General features: G+C 32.2%; 1 protein-coding gene across 1 annotated transcript in view; it reads right to left on the bottom strand.

The window, feature by feature from the left end:
• Window positions 1-23,112, bottom strand: part of LOC129969006 (homeobox protein unc-4 homolog) — a 96,362-nt gene that overhangs the window by 54,298 nt on the left and 18,952 nt on the right. Inside the window, exon 2 of the mRNA XM_056083398.1 lies at window positions 7,219-7,463. Within this exon, the coding sequence (XP_055939373.1) occupies window positions 7,219-7,463 (245 nt within the window). The remainder of the gene's footprint in view (window positions 1-7,218; window positions 7,464-23,112) is intronic.

Genomic DNA, 23,112 nt, shown 5'->3' with positions numbered 1-23,112 from the left:
GGAAGAGTTTCAAAATTTCAACATATATATCTGGATAATAGCATTTTCGCTAGTATTACGAGAAAAATACAAAAAAAAAATCTAGTTTAATTTTTTATCAATTAAAATTTTAATTAATTTTTTATAAAAATATTCCAAGGTTCATATTCCACCTTTTAATGTATATTTATGACAAATTTGATACTTTGAGGCCAACACATATTCTCTTTTATTATTAATAGAGACAGACAAAAGTAGATTCAAACACAAAACAAAATTTTATGACTTTCTTACTCAGAGACATTTACTGCATTTTAATGAATTCAAAAATCTTTTCACAAATTTTAAATCCTTAAGAAATCCAAAAATATTCCATTTAAAACGATTGATTTTGAACGCTTTAATCTTTATAATCAACCTGAGTGATTGGACTGCAAATTCTTAAATTCCACAGTCTACAAAGTGTCAAGTGAATGCTAATTACGTTGAGGAATCTTATAGCATTCTAACCATCGACACATTCCTTTATTAAATTAATATCCAACTTAATTAGTTCTTTATACACTTTGATTTATTTAATTAACATTTTGATGATATGATTGAAGATGGTCAAAGGCCGAAGCGACATGTTTCCCAAAGAGTAATAACCTAAAATTAAATGTAATTACATTTCCATAAAACGAAGACAAATATTTAATATTTTGTTTTTACAAATCTCATTATTAACGTTTTGATGTCATTCTAAACATAGTAATTAAAACAAATGAATAGAGAATGTGTCTGAAAAAAATGAGTAGCAGCCAATCATTTTGTTATAATTTCAGGTTCTCCTATATTTTAAATCACCATCAAATAACTAATGGTTAGTATTTAAAACGCATCATCAATTATTATTTTAAATAAGCCACGACATGCTGCTAGCGAGGATTTGCTACAGCGTTTTCGCATCTATTACCATAATTATGCTGGTGCTCAGCAAGCGCTGTAATGAATACGAATTAAACAAGTCGTTAATCTGTTAATGCATAGCATGTTAGCTTATATACTTATAGGTGGCATGAACGTTCTCACGTCATTTGCATAGCTTGATATTTTGAACTTCATTTTGATGCTACGCTGTAATTATTTAGTTTGTTTTCATTTTCATGCGCCATTTTAGGCTTATAAAGAAGTCATTGGATGCTTTTTGCTTTGCTATAACGATGCACTTTTCGACGCTATTTAAATCTATTAAATTTAATGACGTGACAAGTAAGTAATGTAACCATAATTGTTTTTAATTGAAATAAAGTAAGTTCTAACATAAGTATCAGAAACAGCAGCTTATTTGAGAAGGTTCGTTTATATAGAGAAATGCCCATTATGTAAATTTCATAAATGATTCAACAAGCTTTCTGAATGATTTTATATTTTTAATTTGTCTTTTCATGCTTTTAAGAATAAATATCGATATTTTTTTAAATTTTAATGTGTTTTTCAAAGTTTTTAAGATTACATGCATTCGACTTCTAAATTTTAATGTATTTTTTAATGCTTTAATCACTGATTATATCCGCCTTTTGAAGTTTGAATGTTTTTAAGATTCGTTACATTCAATTTTTAAATACATGAGGTGTTTGTAAAATTCTTGAGATTGAATATACTTAGATTTTAAAAATCTTGTGCATTCTAAATGCCTTTGGAAATCAAAATACGCATCTTTATAATTCTAAATAAGATTATTTAAATTGTATCTATATATTAAATACCTAAAATGTTTGATTACGTTTAATAATATCTAATATGGTTTATTATTAATTTATTTATTTTATTAATATGTCTTATTACTAAGTATAGCTTATTTATTTATTATATATTTACTGTTCTGTTGGTAATGCACTTGGTAAAGTGTGGTATTTCTATGGTGTATATTAATAAATAAATAAATACCTGAAAATAGGCTTATTTTTTTCAAACGCGCAGTTTGACGCAAATGAGATTTGACTCGAAACGTTACTCGAAAACGACTCTAACGATTTAAATCAAATTTTATATTTAGATAAGGTTTCGCTTTTTAAGTTTATGTATAAGGGTGTCTTTCCTGAAAAAACGCGGTTTTACACGCAAACAAATTCTTTTTATAACTAAATATTGATTTATGTTAATATATGCCTTGCATGAGCGCATCAGAGATAGAATAGTGGTTAGGGCTTTGGACTCCCACGTATTTTTTTTCTTATATTTGATCCCCCATTTGCAATTTATTTAGATTTCGCTTCTAACTTCAAACGAGCAGTAGAATAGGATTTTATTTACAATTTTACAAAAAAATAAATAAAACCTGCCGAGTGAAACTCCATCTCCCAGGTGCTACTACGTAAAAAAGACAAAGGATGGCCATTTTTTTTTCATTTTGCTTATAATGTATTAAAGCTACTATTTTAACTACACTTCATTCGCTTCAGGTCATTCATTTAGCATTTAACTTCCTTTTAAAAAAAATGTATCAAATATTTGTATTTATTTTAACTATTATTCCATATAAAAATTAATTTCAAAGAAGTCAACTTTGGAAAAGATGTTCACGATTTTGAATATCCTTAAATATCCATTTAAAAATCAAATATCTTTATTCTCCTCAGCTCTGTTTCTTAAAAAAAAAAAAAAAGCATGTCTGCCATTTCCGAAAATGACACTTCATTTTTCGAATTCAGCCATCAACAACATATTACCATCTTCAACTGCTCGTTTGTTGAGTATTATCTTTCTAAAAGAAGTCTAATAGCAATACTCAGAAGAAACAAACGGATAAAAAAAGAAAGAAAAAGAAAGAAAGAAAAATCCGTACGTGATGTGTACTTAGGCGAGCGAAAGCTGTTGTCTGTGGCTTTCAACTGATTGTAATGACAGTCATCGATGAAACAGCGACCGCTGTCTGTAATTGGTGCCCTGGGCGACTCAATGGCATCCATTTCCTGTGCGAATCGTAAGTGCATTTAAATGACACGTCAGCAGGTGACATTACACACGTTAGGAAAGCGAAGTGACACCATTTGATCCGCGGAATCATCTCTCCGCTTTGCTTTTTTTGTCTCTCATTCTTCGCTTAATTTGGCTCTCCGCCTCCTCAGCTGTTGCGAGTTGAAATGATGGTTAGAATTTCGTTAGAGCTGAGCCCCACTCATTTTGCTTCGTGGTTAAATAAATGGCGGGTAATCGATGATAATGAGTACAGAGGAATATGACCTGGATTATGCAAAGCTAATGACATATTGATGTCTATCCCTTCGATCGTTTTTTTTAGAATAATGAAAGGAAATTAGTTTCTAATAAAACAGACGGGAGTGTCCTGTATTCGACTTTTTTTCTGTATAATTTTATAATGTGGCGTGTTTTAGATTACTTTCATAGTGTAGTAAAAGTTTAGAATATTAGGGTGTCCCAACAGTTTCTTTCTCATCGTCGTTTTTAAAGAGACTTGTCACTGGAGACGAAACTTGAATGTTATATGAAAATATGCATAGAAAACGCAATTGATGTAAGGATAATAGGTCTTCAACTGTCGCAAAGCCAGGACTACATCCCCAAAAATACATTTGTCCATTTGGTGGGATTAGAAAGGCGTCATTTTCTAAGAGCTCCATCCTTAAAGTAAAACAATAAATTCTACGAAATACTGTCATCAACTGGATCAATTAAAAGTTGCCATAGCAAAAAATAAATAAACGGCCAGAATTAATGAAACGACGAGGAGTTGTTTCTCATCATGACAACGTGAGACCACATATTGCATTAGCCATAAGAAAGAAGCTCTTATAGTTTGATTGGGATATTTTACCGCATCCTACATACTCTCCAGATCTCGCCCCATCTGATTATTACTTGTTTCTGTCCTTAAAAAATTATCTTCGCGATAAGCGCTTTAAATCCCTCAGCGAAATAAAAGGGCACCTGGAGGATTATTTCTTGTCCAAACACAATTTAGAAAAGTAGGCATAGTGAGGCTTCCTTGAGAGATGGAAGAAGGTAATAGAGCAAAAGGGTTCTTATATAACAAAATAAATAATATCTTAATCAGTAAATAGTATTCATTCATATTAGAAATGGGAAAGAAACTTATGTGGTACCCTAATATTTTCAAAATTTTATCACAGAAATAAAAATTAACCAGCGAGACTGGTCTTCTCGACATTTTATCGTTAATTCTCTAATAAAGGTTTTATTCCGTTTCCTTTACAGAAAATAGAGGAACGATCGTTACAAAATTTTAATCTTTGCTGGGAATCTAGCCTTTTTGCTAAATCTATCGTATGAATATGTATTTTGTAGGCCCTTTTGCTGAACGAAGGGAACCAAAGGTTGACATGAAATTACAGTTGTAATCACAAGTTAACGTATCAAGTTTTATTAATTTAAATTATTCCGCTTATGAGTTTTGCGTTTACATGTTTATGAAGTAAAGATTGACAGAGTGTCAACCCTTTGATAGATTTATTACAAAATTTAAAATTTCTCTTTCATCCAAATTTCGAGTTCGAATTTTTTGGCGATTACAGTTTTTCCTCTGTAGTTCGAATACTAGAAAGTAAAAGTCGTCATCGTAGAAACTTTTTTTAACTAAAAATTAATTCATTTAGAAAGGATACTTCTAATCAAAGAGTAAGCAATTTAAATTTATATTATTTAATTTATATATAATTAAATTTATATTATTATTATTATTACACTCTTAAATGAAACATTTACACTATAATCAAATACCAGCCGCCATCGGCGACCAAGCTGTTCACCCACGATATTAATAATTTTAATTGCGTTACCATTAGCTAATCGAAAGCATTATTATAATTACATTTTTACAATAAATATAACTTATTATAGAACCAATAAAGAACCAGAAAATATTATAAAATTTTTTTATGTATTATTCTGATGATTGTATTTGTAATTACAGTTTTAAAAGCTATATTTTGTGAACTATAAGCATTCTTATATAGCTATAAAATTTCTACATTAGTATTTCAAAAATTTCGGTGAGTCGAACAAAATTGCTAAACGAAGTGTAGGCTATCCATCACAGCTTTTCTCTTTTGAGTTATCGTATTTATAAGCACATGGTCAGATCGTCACGATAACCAATAGATATAATGGCTTCTCTCTCTCTCTCTCTCTGTCACTTTTGGACTTTCTATCAATAAAGTCCAAAAGTGAAGACTAATTTAATTTTCAGAATTTTTTTAATATATATCTATATTTAGTATGTCATTTTATTTCTTTTAGAATTTTATATTTTAGAGAATCATAAAATAAAATATTGTAACAAAAAAAAAGTAGCTCAAGTGTTTTTGAGTTTGTTTTTACAACTGAATAGAAATCGAACATTTAATTACAATCTGCAGATTGAATGCATTTCATTTTATACCCAACCCCTATTTAACAGCTGATATTAGAGATGATATTTGGGCTCGCAAAGTCCATTACTGACAAGATAGACTTCTCAGTTGCAGAAAGATCTCTTCGATTTTAGACCCTAATTCCCTACCTTCGACCCTTTTTTTCCTCCCCGCGTTCTGCAAACTTCTGGCTATTTGCTCTTTCGTAACCGTAACCGAGAAGTCATCCGAGTATTGGGCAATTTTCTTGTTCGTCTGCTGGATATGCGCCATTGTGCTCTGATATCGATTGATTTAGAAGGGATCTCGAAGAACACAAAGTTGCCAGATGTAGTGAGTATTCTACAGCGTTTGGGAATGCGCACAATACACCAGTCAAGTAGGTTGTACGATTGCATAAAATGAATTTCGATGGAATTATGTATCCAATATTTATTGAAATATCGTTCGGTGCGAATTAGTAGGGATTAATGAACTTTTATATCGCTACTAATAATAATCAGCAGAAGTGGTCTCTCCAATATTTTCTCACATGCTTTCTAATAATTTGTCATGTCAGAAAATACATTGCATAGTATTGGCGTACAATAGTTACGAAATATTAACTTTTGGCTTTAATTTATCATTTTTAGTGAATCTATCGTGACATCCTTGGCGAGTTATTTGGCGAATAATCTTTGGTATGCCGTTAATAGTATCTGAAAATCGAATTTGTGTTTTAAGTACTTTTCTCTCAACAGATTGAAAAAAAATTGACACAAAAGTGTATTTGTATTCACAGAATCACTTACTAAAGTTGATATATTTAAATCACTGCGTCTTTGAGTTATTGCTTTTACATGTTTCTAAAAGTACAGGCTGACAGGTGGTCAATCCTTGTTGGATTTGGTTCAAAATTTGATAGGTATCTAGACTATAGCTTTTACCGGCGTTCTGGCATAGGGGTAGCGCGTCTTCCCCATGATCTGAGCGTCCCAGTTCGGCCATGGTTGTTCTTATGTGTTCCATCTGTGAGGTGTGTGAATGTGCCCCCCTCTAAAAAGGGGTTGTGGGAGCGAATGTGACGCATGAAGTAGCTAAGTCGTGCTCTTGGTCCTAGTTGGCGCTGCTGAAAAACAAGAGACGCTCACTCGGCTTAAATTGCTAAAGTGCTAAAGTAATTAAATTTATAAAGTGCCCTAAGTCATTTATGGCACTTTATAAAAAGCTTATAAAGTGCCATAAGTCACAACAACTATAGTTTTTAATTCTGTGCATTGAATTTGTATCTATCTAGCTCTCTTCGTTTTGGAGTTATTCTGTATATAACTGCTTACATTCGAACAGCCAGACAGACAGACTTTATCTGAGTGGATTTGACTCACAGTTTGATAGAAATCTACAAATTTAGTATAAAGACCGTACATCCAATTTTATTCGTTTAGATCAAAGCATTTTTTAATTATCCTTGTTACAGATTTAACAGACGGACATTTTCCTAAAATATATTTTTCGAACTCAGAAATCTAAAATGTAGAGATTCCTCAAGATCACTAGTTCGAATTTTTCGAGAATTATTATACTTTTCTTACAATACTTATACGAGAAAGCAAAAGTATCAAATCCTTTTTAAACTATTATGTTCACACCATGTTCGTAATTTCAGAATTTTTTTTTTTTTTTTCTGACTCAGAAAGCTGGAGTTTCGTCAAAATTTCGGGTTCGATTTTTTTGAAAACTACAATATTTTCTCTTTCTATTCTCTCAGAGAAAAAAAAATGTTGTTGATGATCTTGTTTCGAGGAATGTTATTTTCCCTGCAACACTATGCTTTTTCCCGCATTATGTTTTTCCTGCATCATTTCCTGGAAAAGAAATTGACTCTCACCTGCACCCTGGATTCTACGAGATCAAGTCTGGAGGCGAGAGCTTCCCTCATGAAGACATCGGGGTAGTGGGAGGCTTCGAACGCCTTCTCCAGCTCCTCCAGTTGCCACCCGTTGAAGTTGGTCCGCGTGCGCCTCCGCTTCTCCTCCTCCTCCTCCTCGGCCTCCGCCTCTTCCTGCCGCTGTTGTCTCCTCCTGATCTCTGCTGAATTCCTCTCCTCCGGCGAGCGGCACGGGTTCGAAGAGGCTGAAACACGCAACAAAAGAATTTTATTTTATAAAGTTGGTTCCAATGCGTATTTGATTCGAAATGCAAACAATGAGTGTATTTATTCTTCTTTTGACTTGGGGGGTTTGGGGTTTAGTTCCTCCCATTAGGTATTCCCACAACACTATTATTAGCGTTGTTGAGCTACAGCAGCCTCTTATATTGTTTTAAAAATTTAATTTCATATTTAAAATTGTTTAGCTTAATTTCTACTTAAATCTTAAATGCATGATTATTTGTTTAGAAAATCCAGGTAATAATATGGTATATTTAATTTGAAAAAAGTTGTTTGTAGACTTTTGACACCAAACATTATTTCTCAAAAAACTAGCTTGTATCTAATATAATTTTCAAATATGACATCAAACATTGTTAGCTTACCTGACGAACAGGTGAGAAGTAATTTTTAACAATTAGATAGATCATTCCTTTATTTCGAACTCGACAATAGAAACTATCTCTTTAAGTAACACGCTAAAAGTAGCTGTCTCTTCATCATCCACCACATTCATATGTTTAAAAAAAAAAAACTTTTCCACTAAAAATAATGTCAATTTTTTTTCATGCATGATTTATTGTCTTTGATTATCGGTTTTTGAATAAAATTGGATGTAGATAATTGGCAACAATATGCATTTAAGGATTAACTCCTTAATTGATGTTTTAGTAAAAATTCTTTGGGTTGCACATGCTAAGTAAATAGGATGTTATAATATATTTTTGTGTCTTTAGAAACTCATTTTATTAATTGATTGATTAATTAATTTTAATATAATTAGTTATTATAAATTTATTTTAATTATTACCAAGAAACCTATGCATGAAAGCATGTTTGCAATACCCATGTAAAGCATTTGAAGTTGTAGAGTTTCCATAAGATACAATGAAAACAAATATTGCTTCTAAGCAATCGTACTAAATAAAGAATTAAGGTCTCGACGATCAATAAAAATGAAAGCATAAATAAATAAATTTTAAAAAAATCAAAAGAAAAAAAAAAAGAAAATCAACAAGTAGGAGAAGCATAAAATATACATAGCAGTGATTGGTGGCATTTACTTTGATTTTTTTGGGACCCTTTTCATTAACATACGAATTATTTCAAGTAAAAAAAAAATTTCTTCAAAAAATGATGGATTTGTGTTATTTTATTATTGCCTAATAGAGATGTAAGTTCAGTAGAAATGAATTTAAAGAATGAGAAGAATAGGAAAGAGGCTGAATAATCTTCATTGACCATATTACTATCAAAATAAGGTGTTCTGTAAAAGGTTAAATTTTAATATTTTACGGAACATTAATAAAAAAAAAATCAAACATGAAAACAAACATTATTTTTAAAACTTAATAGAACCTTAACAAAACCCGTGATTTTTCTTTTTTTTTATTTTCTCGTATATGTAGTACAGAGAGAGTACAGTAACAGTAAAAAAAAAATTCATAATCAAGATTTTGATTTATCTCCACGTTTTAGACCTACCTGCGTTCGAAAATTACATTTTTAGAAAATGTCCGTCTATCTGTCTCTCTGTCTGTGACAAAGATAACATACAAAAGTTTTGAGTTAGTCTATTGGAATTTGATATACTGTCTTTAAACCACATTTGCAGATTTCTATCAAATTTTGAGCAAAATCTGTTCGGAGGAAGTTCGTCTGTCCTGCTGTTCGAATATAAGTCAAGACGATAACTACAAAATGAAGAAAGCTAGATAGATAAAAATAAGTATTCAGATTTAACGTTTATAGTATAGACACTGGTCCAATTTTGAGCCAAATTTGTCTGTACTTTCAAAAACATTCACATGCAATAACTCAAAAAATCAATGATTTAAATATATCAAATTTGATATGTGATTTTGTAACTACAAGTGTAGTTTTGTGCCAACTTTTTGTTTCATTCAGTAGAGAAAAACTTGTCTAAATCCTAAATTTGATTTTCGGATACTATTCACCGCATGCCAGGGATGAATCGCCAACTAATTCGCCAAGGATGACACGGCGATTCAGAAGAAATGCTTAATTCAAGCGAAAAGTTCATATTTCGTAACTATTGTACGCCAATGCCAAGTAATTTTCTGGCATGACAAGTTTGTTAGAGAGTATGCGAGAACGTTTTGAGGCGCACGCTTCCTCTGGTTTAAGCACTGCTCAATCATCAAATAGGTATAGGTAGAATAGAGGAATAGGTAATGTCAGCCTTGATACACCGTGTCTTAAACTTAAATCAAATTCGCAACATTGTTTGATAAAACCGTGTGTCACACTGCATTCATTTAACGTGGACAAGTTCGGTATACAGATATTAAATCCGTGTCTAGTAAGTAATTAAGTCCATTTATCTATCTAGTTCTCTTCATTTTGTAATTATTGTGTTAATTTGTATTCGAACAACCGGACAGACGGACTTCTTCTGAACAGATTTTTCTCAACATTTGATAGAAATCTGTAAATTTGATCTAAAGACAATATACCAAATTTCAACTGTCAAACTCAAAGTTTGCGGATATTTTCCAAAAAAAATGTGTTTATCGGATCCAGGGAGTTTTATAACGTGGAGATTTGTCAAAATCTGCAGTTGACGATTACTATACTTTCTCCATACTACGTATACGAGAAAGTAGAAAAACCTCTTTGCAAATTTTTCTATAATATTTTTGTTTAATTTCTAAACTTTTAATCGATTATTTCAAAACTATCCGATTTTAATCAAGTCATTTTATATAGTATGCAAAAAGCGCGGAAAAACATAGTCACAGATTTTCCTAGACTACAAAGATTTCCTGTCGAAGCAAAATCCTTCTGCTAAAAGATTCGCTAATTCAATTAATTATGCGCCTTTTCCAAATCTTTCCATTTACTTTCCGCTTAATCGAATTCCATTCTCTTCGGCCATTATCTCCGAGAGAGTGTGTACATATATCCCAAAGTATCATTTTCGCTTTCAATTTGAGAGAGAAGTACACGACTTCCCCTTCAATCAGCGCTGCCCTGTTCCGTGTCTCTTTCAATTTTAACCGGCCCTCTTAATGCAGGCCTATCACGGGCCCAGAAACGGTTCATTTGCATTTTCCTCGTTAAGAAGTCCCACGCAACAGCAGGCGAATTATCATAATTTAACGAAGCATTGTGTGGAACACTTCGCCGACTCGCTTCGTTCCCACGATATATTTGCAGCCAATGCCATCGCTGAAAGAGAAAACAATTCATCAGCACCGATGGTTTCAATTACTCACAAAACAGCTCCGAAATAAGATTGTGAGCCCTTTATTTTTACTACCCTTTCCATTTACTTAACGATCTGACAGTCACCCACTAAAGTTTATGTTGATCGTTTACCGATAAAGAATAGCTTAATGGAGATATTTCGCGCCAAACGATAAAAAAAAAGAAAAGAAAAGAACTACAACTTCCGAAGCGCTCGAGAAACAAGTGCCCTCAGGCGGCCGCTGCGAGAGACACATAGCAACCGGCAGATGGCGTTATTTGGGCGATAAATAAAATTACCACTTCTCCGAGTGTCTGTAATTAAGTCATTAACGAAAGTAAATTTTGATGGACGATTTCTGGCTCGCAAATTGTTTCTGCTTTCGCATTTTCTCCACTTTTAGTTATTTCTCGAGCTTTTAATTATCCTTTTTTTTTTTTTTTCGTTCTAGGCTGAAGAAAGTTCTTTTTTTTTTTTTAATGAAAAAGGGGAGAAACCTACTCAATTAATTATTTACTATAGCGATGAAAATTTTAGAGTTAGAACGAGTAGTGAATTTCTATTAGAAAGGAAGATGCGTCGTTAAGAGGATCTGGCAATGCTTTTTCATTAGCGGACGGCCGTCATGGGTTGGACGTTCGCTCTATTTATGGCAGACGTTAATTAATTTCTTTCTTTGCCGCAAGCGATAAGATAAAGATTACTTTATTATATATAAAGAATGTAATTTGGAACTTTTTTTTCCTTCCTTTTTGCTCAATGGATGGAACTTCTTTATCGAAGTAATTTATCGGAGATATGGCAGTGTGTTATTTAATAGCGAATATAATGTATCAAATTTAATACGATTCGTGAAGACATGTTCAAAATGATCTTCGATAACGTAATGCAATTAAAGCCTGTCAGATGAATGTTAGAAAGCATGTTTCAAAATATTACGATAATGAATTTCTCTGTTCTAAAACAGAGATAGAAAGAAATTTCTTTATTGGAAAACAGAACCACGACGATCAAAAGGAAAGAACGCTTTTTTAATTTCGTCTTTTTGTACTTGATCAATGTTATAAACTTTTAACATTATTAATGATGATTAATTTTATTTAATGTAGAAATTGGTTTGAATTTCTTTACAAGAAAGAAAAGCATTATTCTATGACATATATCCATTTGAATTTTGCAAATAATTGTTAAAAGTCAGAGAAAAGTGAAATCGGTGTTATTGAAAAGGTAATTTTCTAAAATTCAAGATGGCGTAAAAATTGTTTTGAAAGATAATTAAGCTTTGTAGATATAGGAATAAGACTTTAAAATCTTGCTTAATTTTGTAAGTAATTAAAATGTAAATAGAATTTTGCAAAAAAATCTCTTTGTGGTGCATATTCTCATTTACTGACTATATTTGCAACAAATTTGTTGCCGCTATACCCAGTAGGTTCTTCCTTTTAGCGCCAAAAGAGAACTACACACACACAAGTTTATTTTTATTATTAGTAAAGATAAAAGACTGTATGAAGTTTCCAACAATCGCGTGAAATAAGATATGTATCTTCTTTTATTTTACTTTATTTCAAATCTGTTGCCAGAACAAATGGTAAAGAGAATAATAAATTTTATGCCGGCGTCCTGGCAAAGGGGTAGCGCGTCTTCCCCGTGTTCTGGGCGTAGTGGGTTCGAGTCCCGGTTTGGGCATGGTTGTTCTATCTGTGAGATGTGTGAATGTACCCTCCTGTAAAAAGCGGTAAGCGGTTGTGCAAGCGAATGAGTGATGCGGGAGTAGCTAAGTCGTACTCTTGGCCCTAGTTGGCGCTACGAAAAAAAAAACAAAAAAAAAAAACAAGAAACGCCCCTTTCCCACCGGCTTAAAATCGCTGCCTTCGTAACAGCGGGCTTGTCCATGGCAAGTGCCATAGGAAACAACAACAACCTAAATTTTATACCTTTATAAAAAGCATGTATTTTTTGCAAATCATATCTGACACTGGGAGGAGTTCAGTTCAGTTCAGTTATATTAACGTCCTGTTTTAAAGCAACACTAGGGCTATTTTGGGACGGACCTCGCCATTTTGAACCTCCGTCAGATGACGAGGACGACACCTGAGCTGGCACCCCCCTCTCCATACCACGCCACATCAGCGGGAGGGACACTGGAGAATCTAACCGTGTATAACTGGAAGGAGATTCCAGAGACTTCATCGGAATATTTCAACTTCCAGTAACTTCTACGTGTAAATAATATCAAAGCATAATTAGAAAGGCCCTGAAAATTATTATTATTATTATTATTATTTTGCAAACTTTATACCACCAAAATTAGAACCAAGTATCTTTCCCATAGAGATAATGCGGCTCTTTCTTCCATTACGACTGCAGAGTAGCACCCACCCCCACCTTCGTAAAATTATTCTAAAGGCTTAGTTAGTTATTTTGTTTGCACGCTTTTAACCTGCCTTTTTGTTTTCTGCATTGAGAGAGTTCAATGAACAACGAAAAATGAAAAAAAAAAAAAAAAAAATTAAAGAAAAAGATTGGAAACTAATCAATTAGAAAGAGATACCGAAATTGGGTTTAGTGGGACATCAGATATCAGAAATTACCGAAAGCTCACCACACATTACCTAAAGGCCAAATCGAAAGATTCTTCTTATTATGTTTAACGGTGGCTGGGCTGCTTTGAGTATAGGCCAGACTTGGCTCATGGCCAATTCTATGATGTTCTCTCTCTCTTCCTCTGTCTCTGTCTGTCTGTCTTTCGTGAAAAACTCGCTTTTACTCTTTTGATTTGTTTTTCTTCGTTTTATCACGGAAGCTGTCAGTTGATTCTGATTTCGTTTTCACGTTGGCTCCATGAAAGATAATCTACTATTTAATACAAAATCCTTTTTTTTTTCATTAAAAATTCCATCGAAAAAAAGATGCAGCCTTAATGTTTTAAAAATACAATTAAAAATGATGGGTTATTTAAAGATAAAATTCGTTTTTTTTTTAAGAATTTTTTTGCGAAACAATTTTTTTTTTTTATTCACTGCTTGCATCTGAGCTTAAATGCCACATTCATTTGGAAGATTGACAAGTTATCCTAAACAACACAAGAATTTCTAGGAAATGACAGCTATTGTTTAATAGTAATTTTTTTGTGACAGATCGGCGGTGAAATAAATGGTTGGGAACTATCAAATCTTTTCTTTCCAGTATGAAAGATGTTATTCAACTGGTATGCATTTCAAATGTAAACAAACAACCGCCATTATTCAAATATTAGAAACATTTTAATCCGTAACATTTAATCTTTTGTATGCTCAAAGCCAAAATCTTCTTATCAGAAAATTCCATCAAATGAGAAAATGATATTTATCGAGAATATTAACGAATTAATTGAACATTCAAATCCCCTTATCCTGGGACCCAAAGTAAATTAACCTTTTAAAGGGCCATTTTTTTCTAGTCATATTATGTTAAGATATTTTTAGGCTTGAAATTAGAATAAGAAAAGGGATTCATTTAGCTTATTAGATAAATTTAATTTGATTAATTAATTAGTTTGGTTAATTAATAATTAAGTAACAAATCAAGACACATCATTTTGTGTGAAATAAAGAACTAAAGCATCTAAGTTTCTGTCTTTCTAAATAATTTGTCAGAACTTATGCTAACCTACATAAATTCATACAAAGATTGATAAATTTGGTGGGAAGCATACTTCCCACGGCCCTAGAAAGGGTGAAGGTAACATAAGTAACAAAAGCAGTACAGTAGTAAATGCTGATAATCGTATTAAACTGGATTCATACTATATCATTACCCGGCATATATCAAACAATTCTGACACGAACTAAAATTGAAGTTCTGTTTTGTCTTTTAATTTGTTTGTATTTTATGTTATTTGTTAATTGTGCTGTTGATTGAGATGTTTTCATAATGATAAATAAGTATATAAAATTGGAATTGAGATTTAGAACTTGAAATTTTTAGAGCATTTCAATATTTTTTTTTTCTTTTCGTTTTACTTATTTAAAAAAAAAATGTTAGTGCTTTGTGCTCGTATTAATATTCAAATTAAAATACTTATATATGAGAAATTTATTAGCAAACTATATCTTTAATTAAAATGTTAGTATAAAGTTAATTTATCAATAACCTGCGTTTTTTGAAAACCATTTTAACTCCAGTTTTAAAAAAAAATTCATTGAAGTATACGACGAAATATATGAAAGAATTTCCTTGGATTTTATGATACATTTAGAGTAAAAAAAAATTCTTTGGTTATAGAATTAGACATGTTTATAAAATTATTATTTTCATAGAAATCTGTTATCTTAAACGCACTCTATACCTTTTTCTTAACTAAAATATGTGAAACATCTCTCACATCGCCCATATATTTTAGTTACATGTTTTACATTAATTTAATATTAACCGATTCTTTTCCCTTTATTTTCTAGATTATTTCACCATCAATTTTTCCATTCTGTTTTGGCATCTTCAGATAAGTTTTGACAATAGAATAAGCTCAAAGAAAAAAATTTATTTTAATTAATTAAAATATTAATTAATGCAATTAATAATTAAAGTTATTTTTATTTTTCTCTTTAGCTGGTATCTTCTATTTGTTGTTGGAGCTGCCTTCTTCGTGACCTTTTGAATACCGTATGAAAAAACAAAAGATTAAAAAATAGTACGAACATATCAGCGTAATTTAAAAGGTAAGACTTTAAAACGTGTTTTAGTACGGTGCACTTTTGTATGTACCGCATTTTAAAAGTCTTTTATATATCGAGTTAAGTACGATCGGCATATTAAGAGTTACAACATGAGGCGAATATTTGTATTTGATTAGATGTGCAGTGTTTTGTTTACCAGTAAGTACATGAAAAGAAACTTCATAAAAAAAAAAGTACAATATTCAACTTTTAATACATTTATGAAGTCAGATATTTTTCTACTTTTTAATCATATTCAAAATATTTGCTAGCTCCGTCAATGTTGATTGAGGGTATTAAAAACAAGGGGGGGGGGGATACAAAGTACAAACAACATTTTTTTTTAACAAATAGCTTTATCAATTTTTTAATCAATTTTTTCAACGGTAAAATTATACATTGTTAGCTGAAAATTGTTTTATTTCTATGAATTTTGTATTTTTCATTTTCAGCTATAATCTTTTAAATATTGAATTCACAGCGAAACAGCTATCTACAAAATCTAAAAATTATATTTGCAAAATAGAAAAATATATTTCAAAGTCAAAAATCCAATTTTGATTTTTTTTAAAAATAATAATTCAGTTTTATTACAACAGGTTGTTAAGTAAACATGTAAGTTAAGAAAGTATGAAAATCTGTTATTAAATTAAAAATTAAAAATGATTATTAATTGAATTAAAAAATTTTGATTTGATTTGAAATTTTTTTTATTATTATCATTATCCATATGCTAATTCTAAGTACCATTCATATATGCAGGGTAATTCAAAATGAATATAGCGATTACAAACGGCTATAACTATTTAATGAAAAAGAATTTATCGATAAGATTAACACAGAATGTAGACGGAACTTAAAAATTTCCCATGCCCAAAACAATTGAAGAACTCAAAGTACGCATTCGTAATGTGCTTGCTTCGGTGACGGCAGACAGGCTTCAGAATGTATGGCGTGAAATGGTTTACCACCTATATATTGTCAGTGTGACCAAGGAAAGTCACATAGAACATCTATGACGTATTTATACTGTAATATTCCCCGTTTCCCAGTACTGATAAGACATTTACAGCCAGCTGTGTCGTCGCTGTTACTTACTAAACTCCTCGAGATAGCCAGATGGTGGATCTTTTCACCTGGGTGGTCTCGCATCTGTTCATTAGCGACTACAGTGAAAGACCACCTGTGGAATTCCTCGTCCAAGAGGTATTGATAGTACCTTCAAAGAGAAAGGGGTGTCCAAACATCTGGATGCTAAACGTTTCTCATTGTGAAAGGACCTTCCCACTACCCACTGGCGCCGCTGAGGGAGCATATTGCTGAACCCCATTGGCCGAAAGAGAGCTCAAATGACCAATGTAAATTAAGAGGCGGCGATTATCGCCAAAATAAAGTGAGGATTTTTTTTTTTTCAAGGAGGAGAAAAGAAACGAATTGCAGGCAGACTGTTGGACTACGCCCACGAGTTCGGAGTCCGTGAACCAACTGAGTTTCAAGAAACCCTTCGACTTAGACTGTTGTTCAGTTAACCAAGATTAGAACAAGTTGTTCTTTTGTATATATAGGGCTGTAAATAAAGAATTGTCTGGAAATTCTGCTTCGTTATTTGATCAGTCTAGATCAAGACATTACAATACAAAAATTTTGAAGTTCCCTCTACATTATGTGTTAATCTTATTGATAAATTCTTTTTCTTTAAATAGTTATATCCGTTTGTAATTCCCTATATTCATTTTGAATTACTCTGCATTTCTAAATATCAAAAAAAGAATTCCAGGTACAGTTTTTTTTTAATCAAACAAAAGTATCTGTACTAATAAAAAATGTTGCATTTCTCTGAATTCGTATATATAATGCATGAATAACCCAAAAAATAATTTCAGTGGGAAAAAATAAAATCCAAACTATTTAGCCAAACTTTATTCAAAGTGATTTCACAGAAAGAGTCAACAAAATGAATCATTTTTCAAAATCCTTCTCATCAAAATAATTGTATTCATTCGCGTGCTTCTCCAAACGATATTCCAAATGGTTCCTTTTGTTCATCCGGACACAAAGGAATCCCCCCCCCGACCGTGTCTTTTACGACCTTTCGTTCTACAAGATTTAATTGATTAATTACATCTGGTTTGTCGGTCACGCCATCTCCTCTTCCATCAGCGGCGACCGAATGCCGCTTGTCCTCTCCTAATGACGCCCCGGTTACCTTGACAACGGAAGAGCCAATGATCGTGAACAGGCGATACGCGCCGCGGACCACCAATAAGGTCCGTCACCCCGTCTCCGCCCACCAACGCTTCATTATGCGGTTTAATTCAATAATCGCCGCCGATTGAGGGATAATCAGAAACGCTTGTTGGCGCAATTAAGAGCGGACTTTTTTTTTATTAACCCTTTGTTTCGCCTTTTTTCGTCACATCGTTGGGTTGGGGACATTAATTTGTTGGAGATCATTATTTGTTTGGTCATTAGATAGTTGATAATGGATATTTTGATTTCAATTGGTCCTTGGAAATGACGATGAGTTGGAGGAAGAGGGGGGGGGGAGAGATAGATGCTTCAATTATCACATCAAGGTCGAAATAATATTAGATATTAACTTTTCTTTGTCACCTCAATGCAACAAATATGATTTAAAAATAATAATAAAAAAAAATACTTTAGGCACCAGATATTTTTTGATATGTAACTTTAAATATGTAAAGCTTTTGATATGTAAAGCTTTTAAAAGTGAACAGCGCGTTAATCCCATCTCATGTTTACTATCTGATTTGCGTCGCATTATAAGAGATTTTATAATGAAATCTATAAGTGTGTGTGTGTGTGTGTGTGTGTGTGTGTGTGTGTGTGTGTGTGTGTGTGTGTGTGTGTGTGTGTGTGTGTGTGTGTGCGTGCGTGCGTGTGTCGATTTTTATTTCATTTAAAAACTTATAACTCCTAGATATGTCATCAATGGTCATTTGTCCAACTCTCCATTTTCTGAGAAATTTCAAAAACATTAATTGCATTTTCCCTAAGAAGAAAAACAAAGATAGTTTCCTAGCTCCAACCACTGCACCGATTTCGACAACTTTTATTTCGCATGAAAACTCACATGCGAATACCTTCCTCTCACCCGATACCTTTTTGAGAGGAATCTCAAAAACATTATACAATATTTTACTTGTGGACGAAAAAAATAAAAAGGAAGAAAACACCGCTCCAAAGATCCCCAATATCTACTACTGCACCGATTTCGCTCATTTTTATTTCATATAAAAACTCATGTTGCCTAGATAAGTTATCGACGATTCTCTATCCCTCTCCAGTTTCTCAAAATAAAACTTTGGTGGAATCCCTAGTCTCATTAATCAGATCGATTTCGCCATTTTCCAAACATAACTGGTGAGTCAGAATACTCTATGTTTCTAAAGTATAATTTAAACTAAAATTCAATTTGCTGTCATAAGATGTTGTTTATCAAAATTGGTTATTATAGCTAAATTAATATTATTTAAAACGGCTATTTGTTTGTTTGTTTCTTATGGCACTTGCCACTGACAAGCCCACTGTTACGAAGACAGCGATTTAAGCCTGAGGGGGAACGTCTCTTATTTTTTATAGCAGCGCCAACTAGGGCCAAGAGTACGACTTTGCCACTCACGCATCATTCATTCGCTTGCACAACCCCTTTTTACAGGAGGGCACATTCACACATCTCACAGATAGAACAACAGAAGAACAACCATGCCCAAACCGGGACTCGAACCCGGGACGCCCAGATCACGGGGAAGACGCGCTACCCCTACGCCAGGACGCCGGCACGGTTGTTTGTAACAATTATTAAAAGGTTAGGGGTGTCTCTTGTTGGCCGTACGTATGCATATCTCAGACGACTTGGATATTCTGATATAGATGGAAATAACAATACATGTTCCAAACAATATGTCTATTTAAAAGATTAAAATAATATAGGTCAAAAAGGTAAAAATTACAAAATTGTAGTGGGATGAGGAAAGAATGTATAGTAATCATACATTCTGAAATATTGATGTTTACACAAAATATTTAAAAAAAATCTGGTGCTACATTTTTTGCTTATTTATTGCTGTTGTTAGCTTGCTATTGCTCAAATTTTGCAAAACAATTTACATACGCTATATTTTTTGGCAGTGAAAACTCTAATTTATCAAATGAATGTTTGTTTCCAAACTTACACAATTAATTTTAACTTTTTGAAATCGTCAGGAATTTAATGAAACCTGTTTTTTATAAACTCTTTGGTTGGAAAGGTTCTTTTAAAAAGGAAAGGTAAAAAGGTAAAGGTAAAAGTAAAAAAGTACTTTTATTCTAATTATTTTTCCTTTTTTAATCTTTAATTTATAGTTCATTGTTATATTTAATTTAGTACCATGATATAAAGGATTTTCTAAAATTAGTAACCAGGTGGCGCCACTTATAGTTAATCAATATTTAATTCGTTCTATTCATTAGCTGATAATTAAATTCTGAAAATGCTAAATTAATGCATCATTGTCTAGAATGAGTCAGTGTATAAAATTTCAAAGCTGTAAAAAAATCAAAAAAATGATTTCAAAATTCCATCGCCATAAGTATTAAAGAAGTCAAGTTAAATAAAAGTGTATGCAAATAAGTTTATAAACTATCATAATTAGATAAGTTTATAAACATATCTACTCCTTTTCTGAAAGAGGGATCCGCAATAGGCGGATGATAAAGTCTAAGCTTCGGAACAAGCACATTAAGCTCGAAACACAATCCTACAAAAATCACTTTCTTTCACAGAATTGTGGTTTAAAAAAAAAGAAAATCTTCAAAATTTTACTTTTCTTTGGAGATAAATTGAGGGGACTCTTCAAAAATCTTCGCATCTTATGAATCTTTCTAAAGATTTCTATAACCATTGAAAAGACACATTTTGATTTTGAATGGCATATTGAAAAGGAGAAACCATTGTTAATCGCTGAATAAAAATAAATAAACAAAATCAAAACTGTTTTGTAAGAAGCCAGTGATTGATCATAAGCTTTATTACTCAAAGAAATTCAAGTAAGAAACAAAAACAATACCTTGAAAGTACAGCACGCAGTTGAATCATTCTTAGAAAGAAGAAAAAGAAATCATCTTGAATGACAGTATTGTCGGCTAGTGAAATTAAGGCATCAATCCATTTCGCAAGATGAAGATAAAGCTCTCCTATTTTGTTGCGAGCTTCTAATCCTCGACTGAACTGATAGTAAGCATCCACTTTCGTCGTTTTTTCTGTCATCTAGCGATGAGGATGCTGATAGAAGATGCTGATTTCTTTTTCGCGTGCTGTCATCAGCTGAGAGAATTGATTCGCAGTAGCGTATTGACTTACAGATCATTTTGTTAGATCAGAGAGATACAAAAGAGGATAGATAACACTCATACCAGCGTTTCTCAGCCCTTTAGTGCTTGGCACCAAATTTCTCATCGATTTTTCTCATAAAGTGCCTCGCAGAGTCTTTTGATGAATGATCTGATGTGATCTTTAAAAAGAAAGAAAACTATTTTTATACCGGAGTTGATGCATCCTGTCTAATTATTTTTATTAAATTTGATCTTTGTACACAGATTTTCAGAAATTAAAATGATTAATGCTGCTACAGAAATCGGGCAGGATACAATAAAATCCAATTAGCTATATAACGGTTTATCCCACACACGCACGCGTCCACACACAAACACTTACAAATACAAAATACGAATGACAGGAGAAAAAAACACCAGCCAAAACATGTATAAAACAGCTCTTGCAAAAATCAACACCACACAGGGAAACAGCGAACTGCTATTAAACAATCGCAATAGCATAATAGCATCCAAGCAATGCAAATAGAGAGCTCGCTCTGCGATCAACACGATGATAATTTTAATAAAAATAAATATCCTAAAAATTTAAAAACATTAAAAAATGGTGGAAAAGATTTTTAGTCGTTTGCCAACAGTTTGAAGATGCTTTGAACTTTTGTTGGCCATTGTTTTCTTATACAAAAGTTGGATAATAAATGGGCATAACAGCCAATCACAATAATTCCTGTTTATATGGCTTAATTCTGGGGCAACGGGTGAGTGACTATAATTAAAAAAAATATTGGTGATAATCCATATGTGATAGCTAGATGTATTGTTAGGGATATTATATAGTTAATTAGGTAGTGAGTGATAGTAAATAAGGTAGTGAGATTAGTTAGTGAGATAATAATTAGGTACTGAGTCATGGTAAATGAACTATGAGTGATGGATAAGTAATGACATTAGTTAGTGAGGTAATAATTAGGTACTGTGTCATAATAAATTAGGCAATGAATGATAGAAATGTAAGGTAGTGAGATTAGTTAGTGAAGTAATATTTAGGTACTGAGTCACAGTAAATTAGGCAATGAGTAGTGAGAATAATTAATGAAATAATAATTAAGTACTGAGTCATAATAAACTAGGCAAAGGGCGACAGATAAATAGCGACATTAGTTAGTGAGGTAATAATTAGGTACTGTGTCATAGTAAAATAGGCAATGAGTGACAGATAAGTAGTGACATTAGTTAGTGAGGTAATAATTAGGTACTGTGTCATAATAAATTAGGCAATGAATGATAGAAATGTAAGGTAGTGAGATTAGTTAGTGAAGTAATATTTAGGTACTGAGTCACAGTAAATTAGGCAATGAGTAGTGAGAATAATTAATGAAATAATAATTAAGTACTGAGTCATAATAAACTAGGCAAAGGGCGACAGATAAATAGCGACATTAGTTAGTGAGGTAATAATTAGGTACTGTGTCATAGTAAAATAGGCAATGAGTGACAGATAAGTAGTGACATTAGTTAGTGAGGTAATAATTAGGTACTGTGTCATAATAAATTAGGCAATGAATGATAGAAATGTAAGGTAGTGAGATTAGTTAGTGAAGTAATATTTAGGTACTGAGTCACAGTAAATTAGGCAATGAGTAGTGAGAATAATTAATGAAATAATAATTAAGTACTGAGTCATAATAAACTAGGCAAAGGGCGACAGATAAATAGCGACATTAGTTAGTGAGGTAATAATTAGGTACTGTGTCATAGTAAAATAGGCAATGAGTGATAGATAAGTAGTGACATTAGTTAGTGAGGTAATAATTAGGTACTGTGTCATAATAAATTAGGCAATGAATGATAGAAATGTAAGGTAGTGAGATTAGTTAGTGAAGTAATATTTAGGTACTGAGTCACAGTAAATTAGGCAATGAGTAGTGAGAATAATTAATGAAATAATAATTAAGTACTGAGTCATAATAAACTAGGCAAAGGGCGACAGATAAATAGCGACATTAGTTAGTGAGGTAATAATTAGGTACTGTGTCATAGTAAAATAGGCAATGAGTGACAGATAAGTAGTGACATTAGTTAGTGAGGTAATAATTAGGTACTGTGTCATAATAAATTAGGCAATGAATGATAGAAATGTAAGGTAGTGAGATTAGTTAGTGAAGTAATATTTAGGTACTGAGTCACAGTAAATTAGGCAATGAGTAGTGAGAATAATTAATGAAATAATAATTAAGTACTGAGTCATAATAAACTAGGCAAAGGGCGACAGATAAATAGCGACATTAGTTAGTGAGGTAATAATTAGGTACTGTGTCATAGTAAAATAGGCAATGAGTGACAGATAAGTAGTGACATTAGTTAGTGAGGTAATAATTAGGTACTGTGTCA

The sequence above is a fragment of the Argiope bruennichi genome, chromosome 5, assembly GCF_947563725.1.
Source record: "Argiope bruennichi chromosome 5, qqArgBrue1.1, whole genome shotgun sequence".
Classification (NCBI taxonomy): domain Eukaryota; kingdom Metazoa; phylum Arthropoda; class Arachnida; order Araneae; family Araneidae; genus Argiope; species Argiope bruennichi.
The sequence above is the reverse complement of the archived record's forward strand: the minus strand, read 5'-3'. Positions and strand labels throughout refer to the sequence as shown.